The 27899-nt window shown below is 54.0% G+C and overlaps 2 protein-coding genes across 2 annotated transcripts in view; both read left to right on the top strand.

Moving 5' to 3' along the window:
* Positions 1–17705, top strand: part of RNF157 (ring finger protein 157) — a 71856-nt gene extending 54151 nt beyond the window's left edge. The window contains exons 12-19 of the mRNA XM_058561697.1: positions 2124–2362; positions 3086–3194; positions 5063–5174; positions 5631–5818; positions 6034–6096; positions 6964–7012; positions 8789–8899; positions 14473–17705. Coding sequence (XP_058417680.1) covers positions 2124–2362; positions 3086–3194; positions 5063–5174; positions 5631–5818; positions 6034–6096; positions 6964–7012; positions 8789–8899; positions 14473–14594 — 993 coding nt within the window. The 3' untranslated portion in view covers positions 14595–17705. The remainder of the gene's footprint in view (positions 1–2123; positions 2363–3085; positions 3195–5062; positions 5175–5630; positions 5819–6033; positions 6097–6963; positions 7013–8788; positions 8900–14472) is intronic.
* A 1166-nt stretch (positions 17706–18871) lies between these two features.
* On the top strand, positions 18872–23483 carry FOXJ1 (forkhead box J1). The gene is made up of 3 exons (XM_058561696.1): positions 18872–19022; positions 19585–20251; positions 22008–23483. The coding sequence occupies exons 2-3, from the start codon at positions 19754–19756 to the stop codon at positions 22773–22775; spliced, it is 1266 nt and encodes a 421-aa protein (XP_058417679.1). The 5' UTR covers positions 18872–19022; positions 19585–19753; the 3' UTR covers positions 22776–23483.
* Positions 23484–27899: the final 4416 nt, after the last annotated feature.

The raw sequence follows: 27899 nt of genomic DNA, 5'->3' as shown, positions 1-27899 counted from the left end.
CAAGCAGAAACAAGGGGATGATTGTTTTGGATTTGAGTACAATTTACTATCTTTATCTGAATCCCTGAAGAAGGTAACTGTTTTTCTTTATCCCATTTCATGGCTTCAGTGACTAGGATGAAATAATTCACCTGGGTTGTTCATAGTGTGAATGTCAAGCCTTGAAGCTTTGTAGTTATAGACAAGCAGATATTGACTTGCTGTACACTAACAGTTGAGTGGGACAGATTTATTCCTCAGTAAATGGTATTGGGATAATTAGTTAGCTATTTAGGGAGGAAAAATCAGTTCAGCACTTTACTCCTTACCAGATAACAAATGAATTACAGATGGAGTAACTAGTTAACTATGTTAAAAACCAAGCAAACCAAACATTAAAAACCTAGAATTAATTATAGATAATTCTGTAACTGACTTTGGATGAGAGAGGACTCTCTAAGCTTAAAAGCAATGGAACACTACAAAAAAAATGTGTAGATTTTACCACATAAAAAACTTAAAACTTCAGATGTGTAAAAGATGACCACAATTAAAAGGCAAACAACAAATCCTTTAAAGAAAAAAAGTGTATTCGCAACATTTATATCAGAGGAAAGGCTAATATTTTTGCCATAGCTCATATGAATAAAACAGTAGATAAATGGGCAAAGGATATAAAAAAAAATTCTAAGAAGAGGAAACATAGCTGGTTAACAATCATTTTTTGTGTGTGTGTGTGAGGAAGATCAGCCCTGAGCTAACATCTGTGCTAATCCTCCTCTTTTCGCTGAGGAAGACCGGCTCTGAGCTAACATCTATTGCCAATCCTCCTCCTTTTTTTTTTTTCCCCCAAAGCCCCAGTAGAGAGTTGTATGTCATAGTTGCAGATCCTTCTAGTTGCTGTATGTGGGACGCGGCCTCAGCATGGCCGGAGAAGCGGTGCATTGGTGCGTGCCCGGGATCCGAACCCGGGCCGCCAGTAGCGAAGCGCGCGCACTTAACCGCTAAGCCATGGGGCCAGCCCAACAATCATTTTTTAAAACGTCACCTGGGGCTGGCCCAGTGGTGCAGTGGTTAAGTTCTCACATCCTGCTTCGGTGGCCCAGGGGTTGCCGATCGCGGACCTACTCACAGCTCATCAAGACATGCTGAGGCGGCATCCCACATAGAAGAACTAGGAGGACCTACAACGAGGATATACAACGATGTACTGGGGCTTTGGGGAGAAAAAAAAGAAAAAGAGGAAGATTGGCAACAGACATTAGCTCAGGGCCAATCTTTGTCAAAAAGTAAAATAAAATATAAAGTCAGCCATGTTAAAAATAAACACTATGCAAATTAAAATGAGATACCATTTTTCACCTTGCAAATTTAAAAACTTTCTTTTTTAAAGATACTCTGCGCTGGCAGAGAAGCAATTCAAATAGGTATTCTGTACTGCTTATAAGAGTAAGATCATTGAAAGATCATTGAAAAAACAATGGCTGTATATATCAAGAGCCTTAAAAGCATTTACACCTGGTAATCTAAGGTCTTAGAATTTAATGCCAAGAAAAAAAGAGATTTATGCACAAGGATGTTCATCGATGTGTTGTTTACAGTAGAAAACGTTGGACACCACCAAGTACCCAGAACCAGTAGAACAGTTAGTACACTTATAGGATCTCTGAAAAGGGGACGCAGATGAAGGAAAATATTTGTGTTTGGTGAAATAAACAGGATATAAAATTGTTATTTACAGATTGATCATAACTGTGTAAATAGTACAAGGGGAAAAAATTGGAAAAAATATACCAGAATGCCAACAAAAGTTATTACTTTGGGTGATTTGATTATTGATGAATTTTTTCCCTTCTTTCTACTTTTATGTATTTTCCAAATTTCCTATAATGAACATATATTTCTATTATTATCAGAAAAAAATTAACATTATTAACAAGAAGTTCATCTATAAACAGAATCTAGGAATGTGTGGTTCTTTGACATTTTATCTTTCTCCTGCCTCTAGTACAGAAGCTTTTCTTGCCAGACCCCCAGACTGGATGTAAAAGAAAACATTTTTCCCATATAGAGTAGGAAACACAATCATACCATAAAACGAAGAACATTTAATTAATTTTCCAACCTGTATCTGATTCCCCTAGTCCTCAGAGAACATTCCACCGGGCTATGAAGTGGTATCTCTTCTGGAGGCCCTCAACGGGCCCCTCACCCCGTCGCCCGTGGTCCCTCCACTCCACGTGCTTGGAGACGGCCACCTCTCAGGAATGCTGCCCTCCTATGGCAGCGATGGCCACCTGCCCCCTGTCAGGACCCTCTCCCCTCTCGACCGCCTGTCTGACTGCAGCAGCCAAGGACTCAAACTCAAGAAGAGTCTCTCCAAGTGAGTAGCTGGCTCTCAACAATGTTGCCTGTGGGGTCCTTGATGAGATGCTCTCATCCATGTTTTACTTCCTCAGTGCTGGCCCTTGTCCTGCATCCCCAGGGCAGTGTCGCCCTCTGGGCTGTTCCCAGAGCTTGTCCTTTCACTGACGACCTGGGGCTAACACTTGGGGGAAAGGTTATCCCTTTCTTTAGGAGATGATAACAAGATGGCATATGGGTACTTAGGAGGATCCGGACAGACAGATCTCTTATGTGTTCTGTTTCTGGGGGGAGGGGATGGGGTACAGGGAAGATGACATCATTAGGGTCATTCAGGCCCCTGGGGAGCGTTGCTTAGTCTGAAGACTGAAGGATCCTTGTGATCTGTATCTCTTACACATTTAAATCCAACGAGGCACAAGTCATGATAAGCTTTCTGTGGCAGAGTAAAGGAGGGTATTTTATAGATGAAAATATTGAAACCCTAAAGGTGTCAGTGGTTTTTCCCAAGTTCAAACACAAGTTATTGAAGGAGCTAAAGGTAAACTCAGATTTTCTGACGCCTAGAAGAGGTCTCAGCCCCTCCCTGGCACTCTCTCTCGCCTCCCTGATCCTTACCCTCTGGGTTTCCCTTCCCCTCAAGTCCTCTTCTCCCTGTCAAGTCTGCTTAATGAGAGGCAGGCAAGGTCCAGTCTTTACAGGGATGTGGCCTGCAGCCGCTTTTCCCTCTGGACTTTTCCAGATCCATTTCCCAAAATTCTTCTGTGTTGCATGAAGAAGAAGATGAGCGTTCTTGCAGTGAATCTGAGACACAGCTCTCTCAGGGGCCCTCGGCTCAGCAGCTTGGAGAGGTAACTTGTATTCTTCTCCCTTTCTTGGATGTTGGACCTCAGATACTTTCCTCCTATCCCCATGCCTCTTCACGTCCATCTGCGTTCATTCATTCATCAAACACCTTTGGACACTCTCTGAGATAGCAGCGAAGGTGTCATTGGGTTTATTCTCTCCACAATGTCCTGAGCCTGTGCTGTTTACCAGGCACTATTCCATATGCTGAGGAAAGGAACAGTGAGGACACTACCGAAGTCCTGCCCTCCTGGCGCTTATGTTCTTGATGTTGGGGTGGGAGTAGACACCAAGGACCATGAGTAGGAAAGCCGTGTGTCTGATGGAACTGTGGGTCAGTATGTCAGATGAGGGAGAAGGGAGTGGTGAGGCTGCAGGTGGGGCTGCTATCTTCAAAAAGTGGTCCACTGGGGGCCGACCCCATGGCGTAGTGGTTAAGTTTGGTGCGTTCCACTTCGGCGGCCTGGGCTCGGTTCCTAGGCACAGACCTACACCACTCAGCAGCGGCCACGCTGTGGCGGCAACCCACATACAAAATAGAGGAAGACTGGCACAGATGTTAGCTCAGGGTGAATCTTCCTCAGCAAAAGAAAAAAGAAAAAAAGGTGTCCATGAACAGAGACTGAAGGAGGTGAGGGAGCGAGCTCCACAGACATCTGAGAAAAGAGGGTTGTAGGCATGGGAATGGCAGGTGGAAAAACCCTGACGGGGACGTGCTGGGAGGCCAGGGCAGCGGGGTAGGAGACGATGGGATTTTCTACCCTGTGCCCCTCGCCGACTTCATTTAACAGAGGCTATTACACCTGCTCTCAGTGAGGTGAGGAGCTAGGGACAGTGGGGCATACAAGGATGATAAAGTGCTGCCTGTCCTTAGGAGATCAGGTCTAGGTGGGGACGAGGCATGTACATGAATCACAGCACATATCTGTTGCTTTGCAAGTATTTGTTGAACGAATGAATGAATCATAACTATAGAGAATAAGTGCGCCTCAAACAATGAAGTGCTGTGGCAGAGGTGTGAAAGTGGAGGAAACCAGAGAAAGTGTGCTGGAGGAGTGGCATTTGAGCTGAATCTTGAAATCTGTTAGACATGAAGAGAAAGGCGAGAGACATGCTCCAGGTGGAGGGAACAGGACGTGCAAAGGCACGGAGCAGGAAGTCAGGGCTCTGAGCAGGCCAGTGGTAGCAGGAGAGCTCTGCTTCCCAGAGGCCCCCTGACGGCAGTGTGTAGACTGGTAGACGGGGGACAGACTGAGCCAGGAGCTGCTCCAGTGGCCCGGGCAGGAGGGCCTGACCTGAGATAAATGAGGACGCCTGGAGAAGAGAGAAGGGTGGCGGAGATAGAATCTGCCTGGGATGGGGTGAGGTTGCGTGCCCAGGTGACTAATAGGTGGAGTGTCAGGAGCGGGTTGGGAGGCAAAGGTGGTGTTTGTGTTAGATCGATTGAGCTGGAACTGACCCGACATCCAAGTGGAGATGCCCAGCAGGCAGTGAGGCCTCTGCTGGTTTTGTGTTCTTTTCCTTTAGAAGGAAAGCTGTTTATAATCCTGGGGAAACCTGGGGTGTTCCCGTGTCACAGCTGCTGGGTGACCTGTGTCACCTGAGCTGCAGTCTTTGTGTGGCCCCAGCAGGTGCTATGCCTGAGGCAGGATGTGCTGACTGAAGTTTGCACCTCCCCTGGGAGACAGCCATTCCAGGTCAGGGCTGAAGAGAAGCGATGACAAAAGAGAAACTAGCCCTGCGTCTGCATGTTACTTACTGACTGTGGAGGACCTCAGTCCCTCCCAGCATCCCATCCTCCTCCTTTCCCAGCTCCCTGCCCCTACACCCTCCTCCAGCATGCTTGACTTGCACTTACTCCATTTCCCCCCAGGAATGTGGTGTAACTCCAGAAAGTGAGAATCTTACCCTGTCGTCGTCAGGAGCTATTGACCAGTCGTCTTGCACAGGGACGCCTCTCTCTTCCACAATTTCTTCCCCAGAAGGTACATGAGGGAGCAGGGAGTAGCTGCATGTTCTTCCCCCTCAGCCTAATCCACAGCGCTCCTAATAGCTCCTCCGGGACAGACTTGGGGGCAACTAGTTAATACCTGAGCTGCGTGACTACAGAGGACCCCACAGGCGAGGGAGGGGGACTTGCTCTCCTACGATGAGATGGGGGAACATCAGTTATCTTACTGCCAGTCCTGCCCTCATAAGGTTTTCCTTTAACATTATGACAGGGAAAAGCAAATCCCCAGTCCCTGAGTTGAGTTCTGAGCTCTAAAATGTAAAGGAGCAGAACCGTGGAAAACCTTAAATCTGAACCCTTCTTAGGTGGGGGCAAGGTAAGGCACTGTAGTCCTCACGGCCCAAGACAGGGAGGGAGATCTGCTCCTCATTCAGCTCACAGAAACCACGCCTGACCTCCCATCTCCTTCCTTCCATTCCTGTCTCCACAGACCCTGCGAGCAGCAGTCTGGCCCAGTCGGTCATGTCCATGGTGTCCTCCCAGAGCCAGCACTCCCAGATAAGCACTGACACCGTCTCCTCCATGTCCGGCTCCTACATCGCCCCGGGCACCGAAGAGGAGGGCGAGGCTCTCCCTTCCCCCCAGGCCGCCAGCAGGACCCCCTCAGAGGAAGGAGAGGTAAGGGAGGAGCACGGACCGTCCTTGCAGCTCTGTGCTCTGCACATGTCCCTAAGGTGCTCGGAAGGAGCGCCATGGAAAACAGGGTACCAGGTAGTTGAAACAGAGACTCCTGCAGATCTGACTCTTGGGCGTCACCTCTGTCCTGGGGACTGCCAGAGAGCTGGTGGGGGAACTGGGGTGTTTGCACTTTCATTTTTGTTGCTCTTTTGCAGATGATGCCAGCAGCATCCCCAGACAGCAACTCTGTCAGCCTCGCTGAAGGGCAGGATGCAGAGGTAACACCGACATGGACGGCAGTGCTCCATCCCAGTCAGAGGGACTCTTACTCTGTTTCTTTCCTTTGCGCTGGCTGGGGGTGCAAACAGGATGGGGGCTGTCCTGGAAGAAGCCTTCCAAGATGGTGCGCTTGGATCAGTTAGAAGTGGGGTGTGATGTCGAGGGAAGTGCAGCTGCCCGCTCCGGTTGGTTGACTGATGAGCAGAGGGTGCTGGTCTCAGTGTAATAGGCGTGAGTGAGTTCTAGAGGTGAATATTCACACAGGTTGACTGTGTCACCGGCGCCTCCTGGTGCTGGGGACCATAAAGACCTGAGTGACCTTGTTTCTGCCTGCTCCCCCCCCACACTGCATCCATCCAGAACCCCCTCCAGGGGGGCAGACAGGATTACGATTCAGCATGAGAAGTGCCCTGACCGAGGTGTGCAGGAAGTCCGTGAAATGCCCAGCTCACAGTGAGGGCTCTAGAATTTTTCTTGAGCCAGATGTTCTTAAAGGAGTGTCTGGATAGGTTTTGGGATCCCAAGGGATTTCTGAAAGTTTTCTGATCTCACTGTTTGTTCTTTCATTTGACAACTTTGATTTCCACCTTGAGAAACAGCATGAGCTAGACTATTACCAAAGCCAATCTGACATTTCTAGTGACATCTGTAACATGCCTCAGACTGGGCCCCATGGGCCGATCCAGCCACCAAGCGAAATCTGCCTCTGCTCGGCCTCCTTGGCACCTCAAACACGGATGGGAAATGTCTGCTCTTGACATAGGCCCTGGAGTTAGATACCATCAGTATGATTAGTTCTGCTTTCAGCAGATCGATACACTCATTTTACTACTTTTTAGACTCATAGCGCCTTCCTTCTCTCCTAGGGAAATGATGTTGTAGAGGAAGAGGATGGATCACCCGCACAAGAAGATGGTAAAAGACCTGGTCTTTTGCTCCCTCTTACTCTGTTTCTTTCCGGAGAGTCTTTAAAGGGTACTGAAAGGGGCACTGGTTTGACTTGGTGGCATGAGTCAGTTGTGTGGCTATTGAGAAAGGTTGTCTTCTTGACGAAATATCGAAGCAAGCAGGGTATCCAAGGACCACAGTGGCCTTCCCAGCTCTTTCTGGGCCTCAGAGCCAAGGATGTCAAGATGAGGGTGCTGCGGAAGATATGTATAGTTCTGCATTTACATTCAAAAGATTCTGAAGCTTCTTGGGCGACTCCCTTCACCTTCCTGCCTGCGTCAGCTTTTCAGCCGAGTCCCAAAGAGCTGTACTAACAGCCCCGAAGTTTAGCAACAGCAGCAAAACAGTTTCCTCCAGTTGGGTGAAAGGACTGTTGGGCAGTTGGTATTGTTTTGCTTTAGGGCAGAAAGTGGCTGACGTTACAATAACAGAGGGATCTGAGGAGCCAGCGGCACAGTGCAGGTGTGGTCAACAGACCTTAGCAGCTCAGCGTAGACAGGTGCTTTGTAGGCCACTGTAATGATTTTCTTTGCCATAATTCAGGCCTCAATTCTATCTTCAGTTAGAAGAATTTTGTTTCTAGTAAAGCTAGAAGAGAAGGGATGATCTGCAGAGCAAGGAAGTAGAAAGAAGAGGGGCTGGGAAACCCCAGCTGGGAATGGAATACCACGTGTTCTGGGAACCAGGGTCTTCCCTCTGCTGCTCTGAGGTGCCTCCCGCAGAAGGGCACCTCCAAAGCAGACTTGGGCCTCCGCCTGGATGCAGATGTCATCCTAGTTGCTTCTGCTTTAGCACTGACTGGCCGTTGCTTGGGGGGTTCAGGGAGTGTGCATGCAACTTGAGCACTCTCGCCTGTCCAAGTAGCCCCGAAGGAGGGGACGGCCACCAAGGCTGTGCCTCCACCACACTCTTGCATGCCAGCCTGAGATGAGCTGGGCGCTTCATCAACTCAGTTGACGTCTTCAGTGCTCTAGGCTCCCGACTTTCCCTTTGTGATGGCTCCCCCACAGAAAATTTGTTTCTGAAAAGTGCAGGGCAGCAAGTGGTTTCCGCCTGACTTTCCGTAGCCCACATGGTGGATTTATGTTTTCTTCTCTCCTTTTCATCAAGAGAAAAAAGGGGAGAGCTTGGAAAAATAACTTCTAAAACTTTCCTTCCTCTCTTACATGTCTGTAGGTTTCTGGTCAGTTTCTTAAAACATACTCAAAATAACAAATTAAGTCTCATAAGAAAATAAATCATACTTTTGTGAATGTGGTGAGTTTGATTTGATATGCACAATGATAGAAGCTAGGACCTTTAATTGTCGTTTTATGTGTTTTTCATTTTGCAGAGCCTTTGGCCATAAATGTACCCCACGCGCACGGGCAGACACAGGCAGGGGCAGGGCAACCTCACAGTGGCTCCCTAGCTTTTCCCAGCCACGCTCCCCGTCAGCCTTGCGGCTCGCGTTGCTCTGCTCTGGGTCGGCTTCTCCGTGGAGCCTGTGTCCCGCAGCCCCCCCAGGGCTCTGCCTTAGTAAGGAACAATGGCTGGAAAGAGGCCAATTAGGGAGCCAGCAGGATAGCAGAACACAAACATGCCCACGCAATTTGATTCCTTTATTGTCCACTCTTTACCCACTTAATTATTGTCTTTTTTTACATATGATTTTATTTTTTGTCTCCATCCTTAAGATTTTTATTTTAAAGACAACAAAGCAGAGAAGCCAGCCCCTCTCTAACTGCATTAACTCCGTTGCAGGCCAGAGGACATGCGCATTTCTAGGTATGGAGTGTGACAATAACAATGACTTTGACATCGCAAGCGTGAAAGCACTGGACAATAAGCTGTGCTCTGAGGTCTGCTTACCTGGTGAGTGGCAGTTTGCTGAACATGAACTTGGTGGGGGACACTCCTGCTCTCACCCTGGAACACCCATCTCCTGCCCTGCAGTTCCTGCAAGAAGGCATGGGCTGTGCTAAGATGCTGCAAACCAGTTGCTGAGAGGAAGCGAGGCGGCCTTGGGAGAGTCCTTGAGCTTTCTGCAAAGAGCAACCCCTGCTCTGAGTGAGAATGTTGGGACAGGAAGAGAGGAGCAAAAATTCCACTCCTGATTTGGCCTGACCCAGCCCCCCGCCATCACGATCTTACAGATCCCATGGCAGGTGGCGTGGTCTTGTTTTCATCAACAGGAAGTTTGAGGCAGACACCACCTCTCTACAGAGGTCTTGGAATGATAGCCTGGCCCTTGAAAAGGGAATCCATAGCTCCTCAGAGGAATGTGCTTAGTTAGGATCAGAGAGGAATCTGAAGGCCGATGTTGAATAGACTAGCAAATGGCTCTGGGATCCATGAGCTTTGGGTTACCAGCTGCATTAACTTACTAGATTTGGATCCCAAAGGAGAGGTCAGGGGTTGAGGGTGACTGTGCTCCCCGGAACCCTAACTTTAAATTTGATCAGGGCTATCAGTGTGCCCCTTATGCCTTCTCATGACACTAACCTGAATCTGGGATGCCTTCTTAGAAAGGAACTGTGTTAATCACACTTTTGAGCACTGACCTCCTTTACTCTAAGTGCTCATTCAAGGGCTCCACGAACCGCTTCTCTCGAGCCAAGTCTTACCCAAGTGGACTAGGTCAAAGTCGCCCCTCCTGGTTTCACGGCAGAGATAGTCCTTCACATCGTGTGGTTTGTAATCTCTTCAACCTCCCCTGAAATGAAGACACATTTCACCTTCAGAACAGCCACATCACGTCACAGGTCCAGTGCTTTACTCGCTCAGCGAAGTGGCGAGAGCATTGGAGTGACACAGTCTCCTGTGGTGTCACTCTTGGTCAGCCTGTGAGAGACACGGGTCCTCACGCCCTGGCCCCGCACAGGCTGTGGCAGGGGAAGCCATAAGTCTCGAGAGATGCTCCTCCAGCCTTCCCAAGGGCTCTCCGGTCATTTCCGTTTGGCGTTGACCGGGTCATGTCTGGACCGGAGCTATGGGGTCAGGGCACGCTTCACTTCCTGCCTTCCTCCTCCTCACCTTGCTTCTGTCTGTCCATTTGTTTTTCACGTCTTTTTGCCAAACATAAATCTGTCTGTCTGGTGTGTTTATTTTGAAACTCATTTATGTTATCTAGACGTGGTGTGCAAGTTCACGTTCACTCCGTGCCAACACTGTCCTCCCTGGCTACGCTGCGCCCGACACCAAACTTGCTGGGCGTGCGCACATCCAAGAGGCTCCCACTGAGGTTTCCATTCCTAATTGGCAAGGGCTTGTATTCCGAATCCTAAGATTTTCTGAGAAAAAATATTTGTGAGAATATATTAATTCCTGGTCCGCAGACCATCGAAAATGTGGATGCTTCTGCAGCAAGCGTTATGGGAAGGATTTGTTTTGAACTGGTGTCCTTGGTCACTAGTTAGGGAAGATGACATCTCTGCCCTCACTCCACCTGGGGTCTGTGGCAGCTACGCTGGCTGTCCTCTCACGGGGCTTCAGGAGGGAAATCTAGGTTCCAGCCTCCCTCACGCACCCCCATTTTTTGGCAGAGGGAGCTGCTGGGAATTGTTCTAGTCCACCGTGCTGGTAGAAATGGACCTTATTCCTTCTGCTTCCTCCTCTTCTTAACTCCCTCTGGCCAACCTGCTTGTTGATTTTTATCCCACTTACGGCATTTTGGGAGAGGAGAGAGATCTGGAAGGAAGAAAGAACCCCTGGGGTCCCTTATGGTCATCTCAGGAGCCAGCCGTTCTGAGATTAAACTGGGTTCACAGTTCAGGCCAGACATGAAACCAAATGCCTGTGACGGCTGTCAGGAGAGGGACTCAGGTATAGGCGCTTGGGTGTCCCATTGTGTCTCTCGGGCTCCTGCGGGAGAGGGAAAGCACATCTGTTCTCTTGGTAAAAGGTCTCTCTAGTTCTGCTGTTAGCATCACACTGGTGGTAAAGTGCTGGGGAACTCTCTGGAAGCATCTGTTGGGTTAATGACAGGAGTGTCCACTTTGGTAGGTCCTGTGGAATAAATAGGCCTCTTCATGCTCAGCTGTTAAGTTCAAACTTCCATCCTACAACTGAGATCCCTCCGGGCTGGCTTGGCTCCTCATGTTCCTGCGCCATCAGGTCAGCTTCTCAGGCACTTGGTTTCTGCTTGAGTCTGGTTCCCTCTCCGAGCGAATGCCATTCCCTTCTCGGAGGGCTGATGAGAAGCGGAGCCCAGGGGAGCATCCCATGCTCTCCTTGTGCGCACTCCAGCCTCCCCATGCTCACGTGTGTTCTGCCTAGAGACCCAGCTGGTGGCAAGCAGCTCGTCCTCACCAGTCTCGTCACACTTGTGGGAGTGATGCTGAGAGGGTACCTGTGTCATTCCAGTCCCTCTTCCCCTAAGAAGCTCCTGGGTCTTCTTGGGCCCCAAGACCAAGGCGGGTGGTGTGTTCTGCGATTGTTCTGAAAGGTTTTCAAAGGGAGGAAATCTAAGTCGACAGGTGTAGGTGGTGAGCAGATTAGAATTGTGAGACCATGAGTAGGTGTGGTTCTAAGGAATTTGATGGAATATCACACAGGCAGCAGGGTAGTGGTCAGGGGTCTAGGGATAATTCTGTGAACAGGCTCTGGGTAGTGTATATGATGGAGGAAAGCAAAGATGATTTGGGTTTGTTAGTAGAAATACAAATATATTTTTAAATGACTACATTGTGCAGGAGTGAGCATATCCAATAAAATCTAAAAATACTGATGGAGACCTGAAATTCAATTCACTTTTCTCTTCAAGCCTCGTAACCAAAGACTAAGATGCTACTAGGAAAGTTTATGCTTCACAAACACTAAAGAAGAATCCGAATTAAGTTTCTCCACAATTGAAACTATTATAGCCCTTAAATTTAACTAGTGGCTTGGTAGAGGCAGGAAAGGGGTGTGTGGAATTTCCCTAAATGTGCTCCCAAAATCTGCCTCTAGGGATCTCTTCAAGCTCCCATTTCCGTTTCGCCAAAATGGGAATTGAATGGAAAGCGCCTTTATCTCTTTCCCAAGAAGGATTTTAAATCTCCAAGCTCCATTTTCTAGCTGAAGAGCCTGAGAAAATGGTAGCACTCGCTCAGGAAGCCCTCCTGGCATCCCAGGCTTCTTTCTGCAGCCAGGCCTGCCCTCTGCACAAGGTGAGCAGAGAGCAGCAGCAGGGTTTTGCTGAGGGCCCAGCAGGGTCCTTTGCAGGGAGAAGAGCACCTCATAATCACTGCAAAACCTCCCCACAGAGAGTATCAAGAAGCCAGGGAAAACAGAGACTTCAGATCTGAGGCTTGAGTCTGTCCAGAAGGAACCGGTTTTGGGCCCTGGCTAGGGATTCTAGAATGGCGGAGTTTGTAGCAAGGCCTCGTGGGAATTCAGTCAGGACGGCACGTGGCCCGGTGTTTCCTGGCAGCAGCGGCGGTTATTTCGTGCATGCATGTGCAGTGTTGCTATTTTGTGCATGTGTGTCTTCTCTCTTGTTTACTATTTGCTTTTGGTCTTTCCTGCCGAACAGCCGCAGTTCCGGAGTCCTGCCCCATAAACATTGAGGAATAGGTATGAGATTGACCAAACTGTATGAGTGAACCAAGAATTTGTTTTATTTTGGGATTCCTAACTGAAAAGGCAATCTTGCCTCATATTCATCCTGTCACACTTAGAGTGCCACCCTTAGAGGGGAAAAGGCACTGTTGACCCAGGTCCCAGACCCCAGTACTCTGGGGAATATAGAGTCCCACATTCCGTAGACTTTTCTGTTCCACTCACTTCTCTTCCCTGGGGGTCCACCTCCACAGACTGTTATTAGAGCCTTACGATGGATTATTACACCAGGACATTTATGGGAAATAAGCAGTTTATACCCACTTAATCCTAGTGTTTCTGCCATTAAAGGGTTTCATGTCTTGGGCTGGCCTCCCCTGAGGCTGACCCAGACATCTGTGAGTGGCCTCCCTCAAGCACGAATGCAGTGAGTCAGGCCCTGCTCCACAGTTGGTCGGCCCTGTCCACTGAACAAGTCCACCATTGAGCCAAGTGCCGTGCTCCGCTCTGCCTGGGAGGAGCTGACGGTCTAATGGAGGAGTGGGAGGATTCAGCAATTTCCAGCAGTGTGAGAAGTGGGGTGGTAGCACAGGCTGCTGGGGGAGCACTTCGGAGCATGCTGGACCTCAGCAGGCTGGGGGCCTGTGAGGGCAGGGTGCTGGGAGATGTGGCTCAGGACGTGCCCGAGGTTGGAGGATGGAAGGCCTTCTGCAACCTGAGAGTTAGGGCTTCAACCTGAGCGTGTTGGCAGCTGAGGCCCTGCTTTCCTCTCAGAAGGAGCTTCTCGCTTACTGGGTGGGGCCAGTCTAGGGGGTGGAAGGACTATCCAGGGGAGAGATGAGGCTGGCCTGAACAAAGCCGGGGCGGGGGGGGCGACTGGGGTGGGGTGCTGGTGGTTAAGCACATTCTCGAATCAGATGTCCTGCTCAGCACGCACTCTTGTTACCTCGTTTAGTCCTCACAGCAATCCTGTGAGGTAAGTGCTCGTCTCCCATTTGATGGATGGGAAAACCCAGGCTCCCAGTAAAGTGGCCTGGGATCACATAGTCAGTAAGTTAGAAAGAGGGAGTGAAGCCCTGGTTTTCTGACTACAGATTTAGACATGTCTAGGAAGTGAGCAAACAGTAAGTGGTGACGGATTGGACACAGGGCACCAAAGGAGAGAGCAGAGCCAAAAGTGGGTTTCCAGCTCAGGCAGGTGGTGCTCCTCATGTGGGAGTGGCGGCAGATTTGGGGAAGGATAATGAGTTTAGTGGGTGATTTGTGGGACCCCAACCCTCTCAGGCTAGAGTCTCCTGGGGTTGATGGCACCAGATGATAGCAAACCTCAGCAGGCTGCTCGGGTGCGGAAAGAGATGAGGAGCAGCAGATGCAGGGGAGGGGGTGCTGGAGCCATCACACTGTCCTCCCCTGATGCCATTCTGTCCCTGGCGCCTCCTGCCCACCCTGGCTCCCACAGCAAACTCGAACACTCTGGGCCCAAATGGACTCACTCTTCTCCCCCCCCTCCACTTCTTCCTGCCCTGATGAAAATCTCAGCTAGACCCAATTTCTTTTTCCTTGTCCACCAAAACATATAGGCAAACCCCAAAACCAAATAAAGATACAAAAGTGGATTGTAGGGTAAGTTTACAAAACAAGGAGCATCCTGCGGGTCTCTCTTGGTAGTGGGCCACAGTGGCCATGGCTGTACATAGTCCAGTGGGCCACAAGCAGTCCCTGCACCTGTTGGCACCCACTTCCCCTGAGTCTCTTTCTCACACGCTGTGGCTTGCACACGCATGGGAGTTTCAGGTAACACGGATCCTGCTGGCTTCTCTGCCGAACTCCTGGGCTGCCCTGCTGGAATCACCATCTGGACCCGGCCAAAGGTCTGGCTCCTATAACCTTCCTTTTCTCTTCTCCAGGTTCCTGGCAGGACGATGACAACATTGTCAGTCGTCGGAACACACAGCGCCGGCGCTTATCATCCGGCAGCCTGGAGGACCCCGAGAGCAGGCCCTGTATGTGGGGCCCTTTGGCCGTTTGAGGGCCCAGCCTGTGCCAGGGCTCCTCTCCGTCCTCGCATTCCATCCTGGCCTCATTGGACCGCTGGCCTCGTGGGCATCCTCAGCAAGACACATGGAGACTTTTTATACCTATGTGAGAGCTGGACCTTGAGATCAATTGCTCCTTCTCCCAGCCTTGTCTCCTTCTATACCCTGATCCTTCCCCTCCCAGAAGGAACTGGAACCCTCCTTGCTCCTTGTGGGCTAAAGCCACTCAATGAACTGTGGCTCATGAGACCCTTTGCAAAGACTCTCTGGAATGTTTCCACCATATGTTGGTCTTCAGGTGGAGCCAAGGTCCACAGGCTGGTTGTTTCTTGTGCATCTTTTTTCTCCTGAGTGGGTAGACCAAGATGATTTGGAGTTTTCACGGCTTCATTGCGAACACCCATCTGGCATTTTCAGGTCTCTGGGACATCATAACTGATTTGAAACCTCCAACTTGGGGTGGGGTTGGGGGATGACTCCTGTGAGAAGGGAAAGCCATATTTCACTCTAAGTGGAATTTCCCTCAAAAAGCATCAGGAGGGGCTGGCCCCATGGCGTAGTGGTTAAGTGTGCGTGCTCCGCTGCTGGCGGCCCGGGTTCGGATCCCTGGTGTGCACCAAGGCACCATTTGTCAGGCCATGCTGTGGCGGCGTCCCATATAAAGTAGAGGAAGATGGGCACAGATGTTAGCCCAGGGCCAGTCTTCAGCAAAAAGAGGAGGATCGGCATGAATGTTAGCTCAGAGCTGATCTTCCTCGCACACACACACAAAAAGCATCAGGAGCTCCTTTCGCAAGAACTAGAAACAGTGGCAACAAAAAGATTGGTTGAAAAAACTGTTCTTGCTTCTGGTAGCAGAACTAGTCTCCTCTGCCTCGTGTGTTGGTCTGCTCAGGAAGAAGACCCCGAATCTGAGAACCCCCTATTAAATGATTGCCCTTACGAGGGTGATTTATGATCAGGCACATTCATGAAGGCCCGGGACTGCATCCTAAGGTGACATTTCCAAAAAAACCTTTTTAACCACCTTTATGTGCCGGGTACTGTGGTGGGGCTGTGGGATCTTATCACATTTCATCCCTACAGCCCTGTCAGGTGGTATTCTTATCCCTATTGTTCCTGTCTCCACCCCTTTTCGTATTAATAGTTGGAGAAACAGGCTGAAAGGTGGGGGGACCGGTGATCCTCAAATTGGTGCCCAGGAGTCCCCAAGGATGTGGTGGAGGGCACTGAGGTGGGGCCAGCAGTGGTCTGGGAGCCTCCCCACCCATGTTTTCCTCCACTGCCTTCCAGATCCGCTGAGCCTGATGGGGGAGGGGGAGGGATTGCCTTCCATAGGCTCATTAAAGATTTAGAGATACTGTTGTTCAAATTATATGCCCACCCCACCCCACCTCAGTCCAGTGTGAGGCATATAAACAAAAGCTTGAAATGGCAATGCTAGACTGTAAGATGTTGGGAGTTACTCCTCTTTCAACACTAGTGTTATCGTTGGAGTCCACATCGCTCTTGGATAGATGCTTTGTCTACTTACTTTCGGAAAAGGTGGTTGTTTAGTGGAGCATGAGATTGGGAAGCAAAGTTAGGTACAACAATTTGTGAGGCTGAGATATGGCAGAGCCGCAGGCTGTCCCCATCATGATGGCCAGTCTTAGCATTTGGAATTGTCATCCTAAAAGAGTTTTTCAGGGCCATTTCCAAGGCCTCAAAGAGAGTCCAGTGCTCAGGGGATCCTTTGCGCCTTCTGTGTGGCTTTTTTGCACTGCCAGGTAGGTGGTGACCCTCACACTGACTAGTGGTTGTGGCTCACGTCCTGCCCTGGGGGGTTGGGGGGGGGGAGGCCTGTTGTCCTGACATATGTGACATGAGCCAAACCTGAATTTAAGCTTCTGTCTTGAGTTTCCATGTCCACTGTCTCTGAAATCCTACAGTGGACTCTGCTGTTTCGGGCCCCGCTTAATGTCCTATCTTTCCCCCACATTCTTACATATTTAATATTTGAGCAATAACCCCACTTGCTGATTTCCTTGAATTTTGAGCCCCAGAAGCACCAGGGGATGGAGCTTCCGTTAGCATGGGGTGGTGGCACACAGACCCCCCTCCTCTCCTGGCAGGTAGTAGTCACAGTGTGGTGTTACCTGAGATGAAGGAGATGCAGGTAAACAGTAGCCCACAGTGGCTAGGAACCCTAAGAGGAAGCCATTATCTTCACCCCTTCTGGAGGGTCTGTGTCCTCTCCCAGGAAGGGGCTCAGAAAGATTCTTCAAGACCTTGGTTCCATAACCAAGACATACCTGGGTTAGAAATGGCCCTTCACTCTTTGTTTCTCAGACAGTTCCTTTTCTCTCTCCCTCTCCCCCTCTCCCTCCCTCTGTCTCTCTCTCTCTCCCTCCCTCCCTCCCTCCCTCTTTCTCTCTCTCTCTCTCTCTCTCTCTCATCTCTTGGTACTCATTTAGCTCTTTGGCAAGCAGAAACATCCCATCATCCCATCCAAAGGGGCTGGTCCTCAGTCAGCTTGATCAGGGAACAGGGCAGCTGCCAACCCTACTGCCCGAACCCATCATCTGGAGACAGTCATTGTGTGTAAGCAGTTGACCCAGAGAGAATGCGATGGGGCCTGCCTTCTCACACGAGAGCACACACTAACTGGAAGCCTGTAGCTCCTTCCTGCCATACTCAGGTCTGAGCTCTCCCATGGCCTCCGAGTGGTGTGGTGATCCTGGCCACCTCGTAGAGCCTTTTTTCCTTCCCCTACCCAGTTCCATCCCTCCAGAGTTCATGGCCACTTTGGGGAATCTCCTGGGGACAGACCCACACACTTTAAGCCGTTTAACCTGGGGAGAGGTAGTGTCCTGTCCACCTGATCTTGGCATGCTGGTTGCTCACTTTGCTTTAGGATCTGCACACCTGGTGTGTGCAAGTGTGTGTGTGTACTGTTGTGCCCTCTGTGTACCACTGTGACTCCCTGGAGTGCACTCATGGGCACACTACAGTGGGGACATCAAGGATGCAATATTTATGGATTGCTGCATGATTCTTAAAAATGAATAAAACTGTTTACAAAGGAAGGAGAGCTGTTAACTGCACAGTTGGCTTATTTGTGAAAGTTTCTGTCTGACTTTCCCCAGCACTCTTTAATATTTTTCCTCAGGAGAATCTGGAGGTGGAGGAATGGGAGAGGGCAAGGGGTAGGGCAAGACATGCTCCTGGGCAGAAGCTGATGTGCCATCCCCTGGGCACAAGCTTCCCACCCCCAGCTCCCCTGCTCCTGGGCAGAGGCCTGAGTATGGAGCCCTCACCCCCACCCTCACCCTTAAACCGGAGAACCTCCAACACTGCAGCTCCTCAATAATTGAAGAGCAGGAAAGCTGGTGGCAGGAGTGAGGCCAGGGGAAGGGAGGAGGAAGGGCCACAGTCCCCCGTGTCCCTCTAGCCTTAGTCCCTGTCACTTAAAAGTTGGTGAAATTAATGGGGCAAATGGCCCCACTAGGAGAATTTGGTCAGTTTTACCCATGGGCTCTGCTACCTCAGCTATCTGGAAAAGAGAAAGAGCACTTCTGCAGAAGCCTCTGGAATGTCAGCTTCCGGGAACCTTCCTGAGGACAGAGGTGGAGAGGAAGCCGCTTACCGGGAAACACCGGATTACCCTACCCGCCTTGGTGTGTCTGCCGTCAGTGCAGCCGTTTCTGCGGATCTGAGCGGCAGGTGGCATCGGAGAGTCATACCTGCCTGCTGACACCAGAGAGCACACTCTGGGTCGGGAGAGAGGGAAAGGCTGCAGAAACGTGAGGAAGTGCCACACGCAGCCCAGAGGAGAGGAAAGGAAACCCCCAAGCATACGGTTCCCGAGCCTGCGCCTGCTCCCAGCCTTGGCCCCCACGCCCTGGGCCGCGTCCCAGGAGCCGCCAGCACCTCGAGGCAGCCCAGATGGGAAGGGGGCGGGGCGCGAGAGCGGTTCCCGGGCGAACGGCTCGTCGGGTGCCCGGGGTCTCTGGCGGAGGCGCCGGACCGCGCGCTTCTCCGAGCCCTGCGCGGGGCCCTCGGGCGGGAATGCGCGGAGCCGGGACTCGGTGGCGGGTAGGGGCCTGGGTGGCGCGGGAGAGGGCGGCAGAAGGAGGGAGTTCGAAGAGAGTTACCGCCAGAGAGAGTGGCAAGAGCCCGCGGTCTCCTTGGAGACGTGCTGACCAATGGCAGCAGCGGAAGCTGTTTATGGGGGCGGAGCGTCGCCATAGCAGCAGGAGAAGCCTTTGGAGCGGCTACTTAATGCCGGTCCTGGGGCTGCTGTCGCTCAGAGAGGCGCCGTCCGGTGGGGGGGCGACGAGGGGCACTAGCGGGCCCTCGAGCTGGAGGCAGAGAGCCGCAGGGGGTGGGAGGAACTTCTTCCAGAACCTTCCTTTGGCCCAGGTTGCGCTCTGAGCCAGGTAAGGGACGGAAAGGGCTGCGGGACGCGGGAAGGGAGAGCGTTGGTACCAGCCCGCTCTCCCATCTGTCCCTGAAGGAAGTGGTGGGCCGGGGGACTGACATCTGAGGAGTTTGGGGGACACTCACTTCCCGCCCCCCGTAACTCTGTCCTGTTCCCTTCCTTCCCGTGATCCCCCATCCTAACATCCCTTTTCAAAGATCAGACGACCTCCCCAGGCCCCCTGCCCTATCGTACTGCCCTCCCGGGCTCCCTCGCCTCACTTCCACTTGTTGCAGGAAGGAGGGGCTCTGATTTCCCGCTCTTGGGAAGAAGGGGATAGCCTCGGATGCCCCTACCTCTTTCCTCATTTGGCTAATAAAGTCTCCTCTGAAATCTCGAAGAGGAAAAGAAGAGCGAGACGGACCTTGTGAGGGTCAGGCACTACTTCTGTTTCCCAGACCTTGGCACTAAAAGATCCTCTCCAGCTTGCGGGGACGATTTTAGAGGAGCCTCCCCCCTCGCACACACTCTTCCCTCGGGGGCGGGGGAAGGGTGCTCAGCCCCCGTTGCGGTCCCCACAGGCACCACATTCGTATTCGGAGGAGGCGACCCCCAGGTCGCAAGATGGAAGTGCGCGTCCAGGAGGCTGTGTAACCGGAGCCGCGGGAGTCAGCGGGCCGGAGAACGCGGCGGGCCACCCTTGGCTTAGTCCGTGGATGTTGACCGCCCCCTTGAAGAGCCCCCACAGACATGGCGGAGAGCTGGTTACGTCTCTCAGGAGCAGGGGTGGCGGAGGAGGCCGGGTCGGAGGGCGGCCTGGAGGAGCCCGACGCCCTGGACGACAGCCTGACCAGCCTGCAGTGGCTGCAGGAATTCTCCATTCTCAACGCCAAGGCCCCCGCCCTGCCCCCGGGGGACACCGACCCCCATGGCTACCACCAGGTGCCAGGCTCGGCGGCGCCAGGTTCGCCTCTGGCGGCCGACCCCGCCTGCCTGGGGCAGCCGCACACGCCGGGCAAGCCCACGTCGTCGTGCACGTCTCGGAGCGCGCCCCCGGGGCTGCAGGCCCCGCCCCCCGACGACGTAGACTACGCCACTAACCCACACGTGAAGCCGCCCTACTCTTATGCCACGCTTATCTGCATGGCCATGCAGGCCAGCAAGGCCACCAAGATCACCCTGTCGGCCATCTACAAGTGGATCACGGACAACTTCTGCTACTTCCGCCACGCTGATCCCACCTGGCAGGTAGGGGAGGTACAGGTGGCAGCCGTTCCCTCCCCGTGCCCTCCCTAGGTCCCCACACCCGCGGGGACTGAACTCATGTCCCAGATCCGCAGGTCAAGTAGGCATGGTGCAGCCAGGGCCCCGAGGGAGGAAGGCCGTCGAGGAAAGACCTCGAGGGAGCCCAGTGCTTGAGCTGCCTCCACCTTTGACTTCAGAGAGGGACAGGGAGGATGTTCAGAGGGCTTTAGGGGTGTGAATGCTGAGGTTCAAGGGGAAAGCACTTGTCACGCACGCATCCAGCAGGCCCAGCCCAAAGCCCAGGGCCAGACTATGCGTGAACACAGCCCCTAGGGGAGGATGATGGACTGAGGGACACATTTTTGTTCCAAGTCCTAGAATTCCTAGACACTGCCCCGCCCAAGGACAGTTAGTCAGGGCCGACTCAGAAGCGGAAGCTGGAGCATCGCCCCCTGCCAGGCTCTGCATCCTGCCTTGCTGCAGTCTGCTGGTGGGGGAGGGGGAGTGCTGTGGGGTGTGAAGGCCAGCTGTGTCCTATTGGAGGGGCTATGGGGCCTTCCTAAAGCTGCTGTCCCTGCCCCCCACCCCAACCCCTCCCCAGTTTCCTGCCTCCACTCCTCCCCCTCTTCTCAGTCAGCCTCCCTGGGGGGACAATTACCTGAGCCAGGTGCTTACCACAGGGGCTCTGCCTCCCGCACTGGCTTCATGTTCCAAGTCTCTGGAACCTGGCACAGAGCAGCCAAGGGGCCCAGGCCACCGTGTAAACATCCCGGCCTTGCCAGGGCACACTACCCACCCACCTGTCCTGCTGTCCAGGCCCAAGACCCCTGTCCCCCAGCATGGTTTGGATACGACTACACAGCTAGAAATGAACAAGGCAGGATAGTGATTTGAGGCTGGGCAGGCATTGCTCTGAGAGTCTTCAACCATCAGGATCAGGGGCTAGTTGAGGACAGAGGCCCTGAGGATGCCCAGCTCTTCCCTGGGGCACCCACAGGGGCTAGGCCGCAGGACAACAGTCCCAAGCTATTCCACGTTTTTTGGGCCCTGACCCTGGGGCAGTGCTGTTTGCAGCCTCAGTGAGAAAGCAGAGACCTACCCCAAGCCTGTGAAGCTCAGGCCGCGAGAAATGAGCCCCAGGAATGAGCACTATGCTCTTGGCTGGGTAATAATCAACTGAGACCTCATAGCCGGGGAGGGGGGGGGGGGCCGCGGGGGGTGAGGGCCCAGGTCAGCAGCTGGCTCAACAAACAAAGAAAGTCATCAGATCCCCCCACACTTCATCCCTACACACACTCGCAGGCACACACACCCTCACACCCTCAGTTGGTTGTCCAGCCCCACCCCACCCCCGACCCACTCACTCACTTCACAGAGAGGGCCAGCCAGGCCCAGGCGGAGGGCAATGGCTGTCCAGGCCCTGGGGGAGCTGAGGCCTTTGGCCAGAGGCCGCAAGCGGCAGAGTAAGGGAGGGAGGGCGGGACGGGGTGGCACTGAGAGCCACCCTGCGGCTCAGGGCTCGGATGACTGAGCAGGCAGATATCCCGGCAACAGGGAACAAAAGCCCCCGACAGCACTCCTGGCTCCTGGCGCCCTGTGGCTGGTGTCCCAGAGCTGCCTGGTTAGCGCAGCACCTCTGTCCCCCCTCCTCCATTGGAGAGAAGATGGCGGGGGGACGTGCAGGAGCACTGGGAGCCACCATCGAGACCCCTCCCGCTAATCCAGCCGACCTCTTTCTCTCATCTCTCCCTGTGCCCAGAATTCCATCCGCCACAACCTGTCCCTGAACAAGTGCTTCATCAAAGTGCCCCGGGAGAAGGATGAGCCGGGCAAGGGGGGCTTCTGGCGCATCGACCCCCAGTACGCTGAGCGGCTGCTGAGCGGGGCCTTCAAGAAGCGGCGGCTGCCCCCGGTCCACATCCACCCTGCCTTCGCCCGCCAGGCCATGCAGGAGCCCAGCGCCACGCCGTGGGCTGGGCCGCTGACCGTGAACACTGAGGCCCAGCAGCTGCTGCGGGAGTTCGAGGAGGCCACTGGGGAGGCGGGCTGGGGGGCAGGCGAGGGCAGGCTGGGGCATAAGCGCAAACAGCCGCTGCCCAAGCGGGTGGCCAAGGTGCCACGGCCCCCCAGCACCCTGCTGCTGACCCAGGAGGAGCAGGGCGAGCTGGAACCCCTGAAAGGCAACTTTGACTGGGAGGCCATCTTCGACGCTGGCACTCTGGGCGGGGAGCTGGGCACGCTGGAGACCCTGGAGCTGAGCCCGCCGCTGAGCCCCGCCTCACACGGGGACGTGGACCTCACTGTCCACGGCCGACACATCGACTGCCCCACTACCTGGGGGCCTCCAGTGGATCAGGCTGCCGACAGCCTGGACTTCGACGAGACCTTCCTGGCCACGTCCTTCCTGCAACACCCCTGGGACGAGAATGGCAGTGGCTGCCTGCCCCCGGAGCCCCTCTTTGAGGCCGGGGATGCCACCCTGGCTGCTGACCTGCAAGACTGGGCCAGCGTGGGTGTCTTCTTGTAAGAGGCCAGGCCCCGCCCCACCTCTGGACAGCCCCCAAGTCAGGGCCCTGACTGCCCCCCAACACAGGCTCATGGACACCCTACTGCCCAGGCAGGGGCTGGGCCAGGTCTCCTGAGGCTGGCCCTATGAGGCCACATGGACCCTAGCCCGGGCTACCCTCAGATTCTAGCCCAGGAGGCTGAGAACTGAGGCCCAGGACCTGAATTGCTGCCTCCCCTCCCCAGCCCCCCAATACACACAGTGTTTCATTGACCCTCATCTTCCCTGCCCCAGGAGCCAGCTAAGGCCCCTGCACTGTGAAAGCCGCAGCCTGGAGGGGCCCTGACCAAGCTGGGGAGCAACAATACAGGGCCTGCCCCAGAGCACCGCGGCTTCAATGCTTCTCCCTCTCCCGCTTTCCTCCCCAGGTCTCTATCCAGAGAAAGTTCCCAGGTACAACAAATGCTAATTAGATGACTGCAAATTAAGCCCCTGGAGGCCTCTCCCGGCAAAGCCTCCCTGGGGCTGGGGCCGGCAGTAGATGGGGAGGAGCTGAGGGGGAGGGGGGCAGAGAGGAGACAGAACAGAGGTTAGGGTGCCTGGGTGGGCAAGATTTTCTGAGGCTTTTGGGGTCTTCTCTTGGCCCCTTCCCTAGAGGTGGGCAGAGGGTGTAAATCCCTAATCTCTGAGCCCGACTTGAGGCTGAGAGCAGCGAGGAGTTGGGGTTCTGGGGGGTTGGGGGCAGGGGCAGCCAAGCTGCAGAGGGGAGGGGGACAGACAGACTAATGTAGTGAGTGTAGCTGTAGCTGAGTCTTAACGGAGGAACACTGAGCTTGCTAGAACCACTGGGACCAGGTGGGGGGATCGCCCTGCACTCCTGCCTGTACTTGCTGTGGGGGGAATGTCTTGCTCCACCTTGAGCCCCCAGGCTGCGTCCCACATCCACCCTCCTGCCCCATGGGGCAATTTAACCTTTTTCATGGAAAGTTATTTACAATAAAAAATTTTTAAAAATAAAATTTTTAAAAATCTGAAAATGGATCTACTTGCAACATTTTGGGGGAAAGGGCGAGTGTCAGTTTTGGACCAGGAGCTTCTCTTCGCTGCCTGAGAGGGGAACGGCTGAGAGGAAGATGGGGGGCACTGAAGGCCTGCAGAGTGCCCCGTGATGAACTCCCCACGATCTCTGTGTCCCCAGGGAGAAAGGGGTCAAGAGGCAGCCTTCGGGGGTCCGCTGCTGCCTGGGCCTCAGCACCTCCACCTGCACAATGGGGAGAACCGCACCCACAGCCCCGGGGAGTGGGAGGCAAAGGAGGCACAGTGCCCTCCTGGGGACTCATGAAGGCCAAGCTGCTCTGCTCAGTCCCCCACCGTGAGGGCCTGCCCAGGCTCGCCTGCCATCTGCGGTCCCAGGCCTGGGCCTGTCTCCAGCACCTCCCTCCCTCGGTCCTCTCCTGGAGGGACAGGGTGTGAGGTCAGGTGGCCCCAGTCCCAGCGGCCCCACTTGCCACCCTGGTGTGTGTTCACCCAGCCTGGTGCCTTCCCGCCAATGCAGGCTTAAGGAGGAGGAAGGCCATCAGGGAAGTTGGGGTGACCAGACCCTACTTCCCCACTCACACCGGCAGGTGTTCTCTGTGAAGGACCAGCCTACCAGAGTTCTGTTGGGGAAACTGAGGCACAGGAAATGTGTGTTTGGGTGACACTCAACATCACCTTTCAATCCCCTCACCCCAGCTTGGACAGGAACCGACCTCTCCACCCAGCCCCCACAGAGCCCCACAAGCACACCCTGGTGGGGCACAGCGCCTCCCCCCAGCACATACACACACACACACACACACACACACACACACCGGCACACACAGGCACAAACGGCCACTGTCCCGCATAGTCCCACCCAGCCTCCATGGACTCCTTTCTCCCGAAGCCCCTTTCTTTCCTTCGTTCATGGTTGGCTCTAGGCCAACCTGGCATTCCCTGTGCTAACTTGCTGCTTTCACTTGCTAATTATTCCAAATATTTCAGAAGGGCACACACACTGCTGGGCCAGCAGGGCTGGGGCCTTTGGGGCCTTACTGAGCCCAGGAGCCAACCATCTCCTTCCCACAGCATGCTGAGGAGGCTCCCCGCTCTGAGACTCCCTTCACCCAAAAGCAACGTCTCCCTCCCTCTCCCTGCCACCCCTAGCCTTCCTCGCCACGGTCCCCAGCACTACGGGGACAATAGGGGCTCTAGCCTTCTCCACTGGCCACCAGGGTAAGCCTCCAGCCCCCGCCTAAGGGGGTACCCCTTGGATTGACAGGCAAGTAGTGACACTGTCCCCTACTCCTCCCCTTCTGCCCAGGCCCATGCTGGGGGAAGAGGGGCAGGGGCAGGGGCAGGCAGAACTGCCCAAATAGATGAGGAAAGGCTGAAGAGGCCAAGCAGAGGTTCTGGCTCACCCCTGGCTGCAAAGGAGAATAACGGGAACTCCTAAAAATCCCCGTGCCCAGGACCAGAGTCTCTGGGGTTGGGGCCCAGGCATCGGCATTTTTAAGGGTCTCCAGATGCTACCAATGAGCAGGCAAGGCTGAGAGGGGACTCTGAAGGGGACTGGAGCACAGGGCTTCACACATCCTTTCAGCAGGGAGCGTCAGGGAGCAGGCAAAGCCTGTCCCTCCTGTCCATCCCTGCCCTGGCCCTTGCTGGATGGCTTTTTAAAAAAGATGTTCATTTACCTCATTATAGATTTAATGTAATCCCAATCAAAATATATTTTGCACCATTTGACAGTGAGTTGCAGACATAATGCCCTATTGGCATTAAATACTTTAGTGTGTATCTCCTTAGAACAAGGACACTCCTGCAATCACCCTAGTACCACCATCACAATCAGGAAGTTAACGTTGACTCGGTAATTCTACCTAACCACAGACCCCATTCAAGTTTTGCAGTTTGCCCACTAATAATCCTTTCTGTTCCAGCATCCCAACCCAGAAGCACATGTTGCACTGAGTAGTCCTATCTCTTTTCAGCTGTGTGGATTTGAGCTCATTACTCAAGCTCTCTGAGCAGGTTCCTCATCTCCATTGATCCCCACCTTTGAGATGACAGGCCTCTGAACCACTTTATTCTTGGATGTTGGGGACAGCCCCTTCCCAAAGCAAGGAGCCATCCTTATGTCCCCTGACTTCCCACCTTTCCCCATCCTCCCTCCTCCAAGTACCCCCCAGCCAGGAATGTGATGAGGGGAAGGGCTCAGACCTTGGGGGCCCTCTCCCTCCCTGCCCAGAGCACACCCTGTTCCAGAGGACCGGCCACCCCTCCCACCTCCACCCCCATCCCCCACCCCTGGCTCCAGTAACTCTGGGATGTCTAGAAGGCTCTGGGATTCCCCTAAGCCCTGCACTGCAAGCTGTCCTGAGCAAAGGGGCCAGGCCTCCTGCAGAGCTGAGGGCGGGAATCGCGCTCCTCCCCACCCCACACCCGCACACTGCGGACCCAGACTTGCAGACGGAAGAGGGTGACCTGGAGAGCGGGAAAGAAGCTGTATGAGGGCGGGTGGGGGGAGAAGTGGTCAAGAGTCAGGCGCACTTCCATCCTGGGCTGAGGCCCAAAGGTAAACAGGTGTATTTGGACTCCTGGCAGGGGGGAGTGGGCTGGCCCCATGGGGCAGGCCTGGACCTGTCAGGGGTGGGGATGTGGGGAGGGGCCTGCATTAACAATGGGGTGGGAGAGTGGCCTCAGATTCTGCTGACACATTCTTGTGTGATGAGGAGGAAAACAGGTGACAAGGGAGGGGAGGCACCCTGGGGCAGGGGAGGGGGTGCTTTGTGAGGCCACCCTTGCTGGGGCTGCACTGACCTGTGTGAGCTGAGGAGGCACATGGAAGCCCTGGGGGGTCACTTCCTCCTGGGGCACATATGTCCATCCCACTCTGCAACTCCCAGGTGGGACAGGTCAGAGCCACCTAGACGGTTTTGCTGGGGCCTGAACTTTCCCTGTGAGTCAGGAGCAGGCAGGGGCCAGCTGGAGGGCCCTGTTCCCCAGAAGCCAACCAGCCTGAGTGGCAGGGCAGGGAGAGGCGGGGTGCACATTAACCAAGAGGGGGCGACAGGGCCAAAGGTCTCGCTGCTGCCCACCCCCACTCCCAGCTCCAGCACAGGGGATCTGTCACGCTGCCTGACACTGTTCAGAGGGCAAGACAGCAACCTGGGTCTGAGTCCCAGACCCCTTTCCCCTTGAAGGAAGCAGTTTGCGGAGCTCCCAGGAAAGCAGGAGTTCCAGGAACTGGGGAGGGCAGGCTGCGTGCATAAAGCCCACCCCACCCATGGCCCCCAGGGCCCTTTGAAGCCACAGAGGATTGTGCTGCTGTTTGCCTGTGGCGTTAAGCTGAAGCTGAGAGGCTGCCAAGTGGTCTCCGCCCCTTGCCCAGCCACCCACCTGCTCTGTCAGAGGCCCTGCCCCCCACCGCAGGCCACCCTGCCCCCGCTGCCACCTCACTCTGGACACCAAGCCCTGTCCCTATCCCCACATGGCATCCCAGTTCCCTCCAACCTGCTTAAAGTGAACTGTGGCCATGTGTTGGGCAGGGGGGAGATAGGGTGGCACACAGACCCCGCCCCAGAGAGTTTTCAGTCTCAGAAGCCCACAAGTCTGCAGACCCCTGGGGACAGATAACCTGTCTGTCGTGCTCATTCCTACGTGGGTAACATCAAGCACAGTGCCCAACTTCTTAAGTATTGACTGAACGAATGAATATGCCGGTGAGGCAGATGGATAAAAGGTAGAAAAACAGCCAAGTAGCCTTGGCAAAATTGACCACAGACAGTAAATACCAAAATGTTCCCAGGTCACTGGGAAGGTTCCTGAAGCCCCCAGGGGTGCAGAAGTTGGGGAGAGAGCATTCAGGCCAGGGGGATCTTTGAGGAAAGCCTGGTGCCGTCCTGTTCTAAAAACAAGAGGCCCCTTTGCTGACCCCGTGGGTTTGGGTGGGGTAATAAATGAGGCAGTGGGGCCTTGAATGCCAGCTGAAGATGAATGGGATGTGTGGCCGGCTGGTGTGAGCCAGGTGAGGTAGAAGGGAGAGGGGACTCCAGACAAGGAGGAAGGGATGGAGGGAGGTGGAAGAGGCCCAGCCTTTCTCACTCTCATCTGCTCCTCTGG

Source organism: Diceros bicornis, chromosome 18, assembly GCF_020826845.1.
Source record: "Diceros bicornis minor isolate mBicDic1 chromosome 18, mDicBic1.mat.cur, whole genome shotgun sequence".
NCBI classification, from domain to species: domain Eukaryota; kingdom Metazoa; phylum Chordata; class Mammalia; order Perissodactyla; family Rhinocerotidae; genus Diceros; species Diceros bicornis.
The sequence above is the reverse complement of the archived record's forward strand: the minus strand, read 5'-3'. Positions and strand labels throughout refer to the sequence as shown.

Coding starts and splice junctions, on each gene's coding strand:
- FOXJ1 (XM_058561696.1), top strand. CDS start 19,754: ATGGCGGAGAGCTGGTTACGTCTCTCAGGAGCAGGGGTGGCGGAGGAG. Junction 20,252..22,007: donor ACGCTGATCCCACCTGGCAG/GTAGGGGAGGTA, acceptor CCCTGTGCCCAG/AATTCCATCCGCCACAACCT.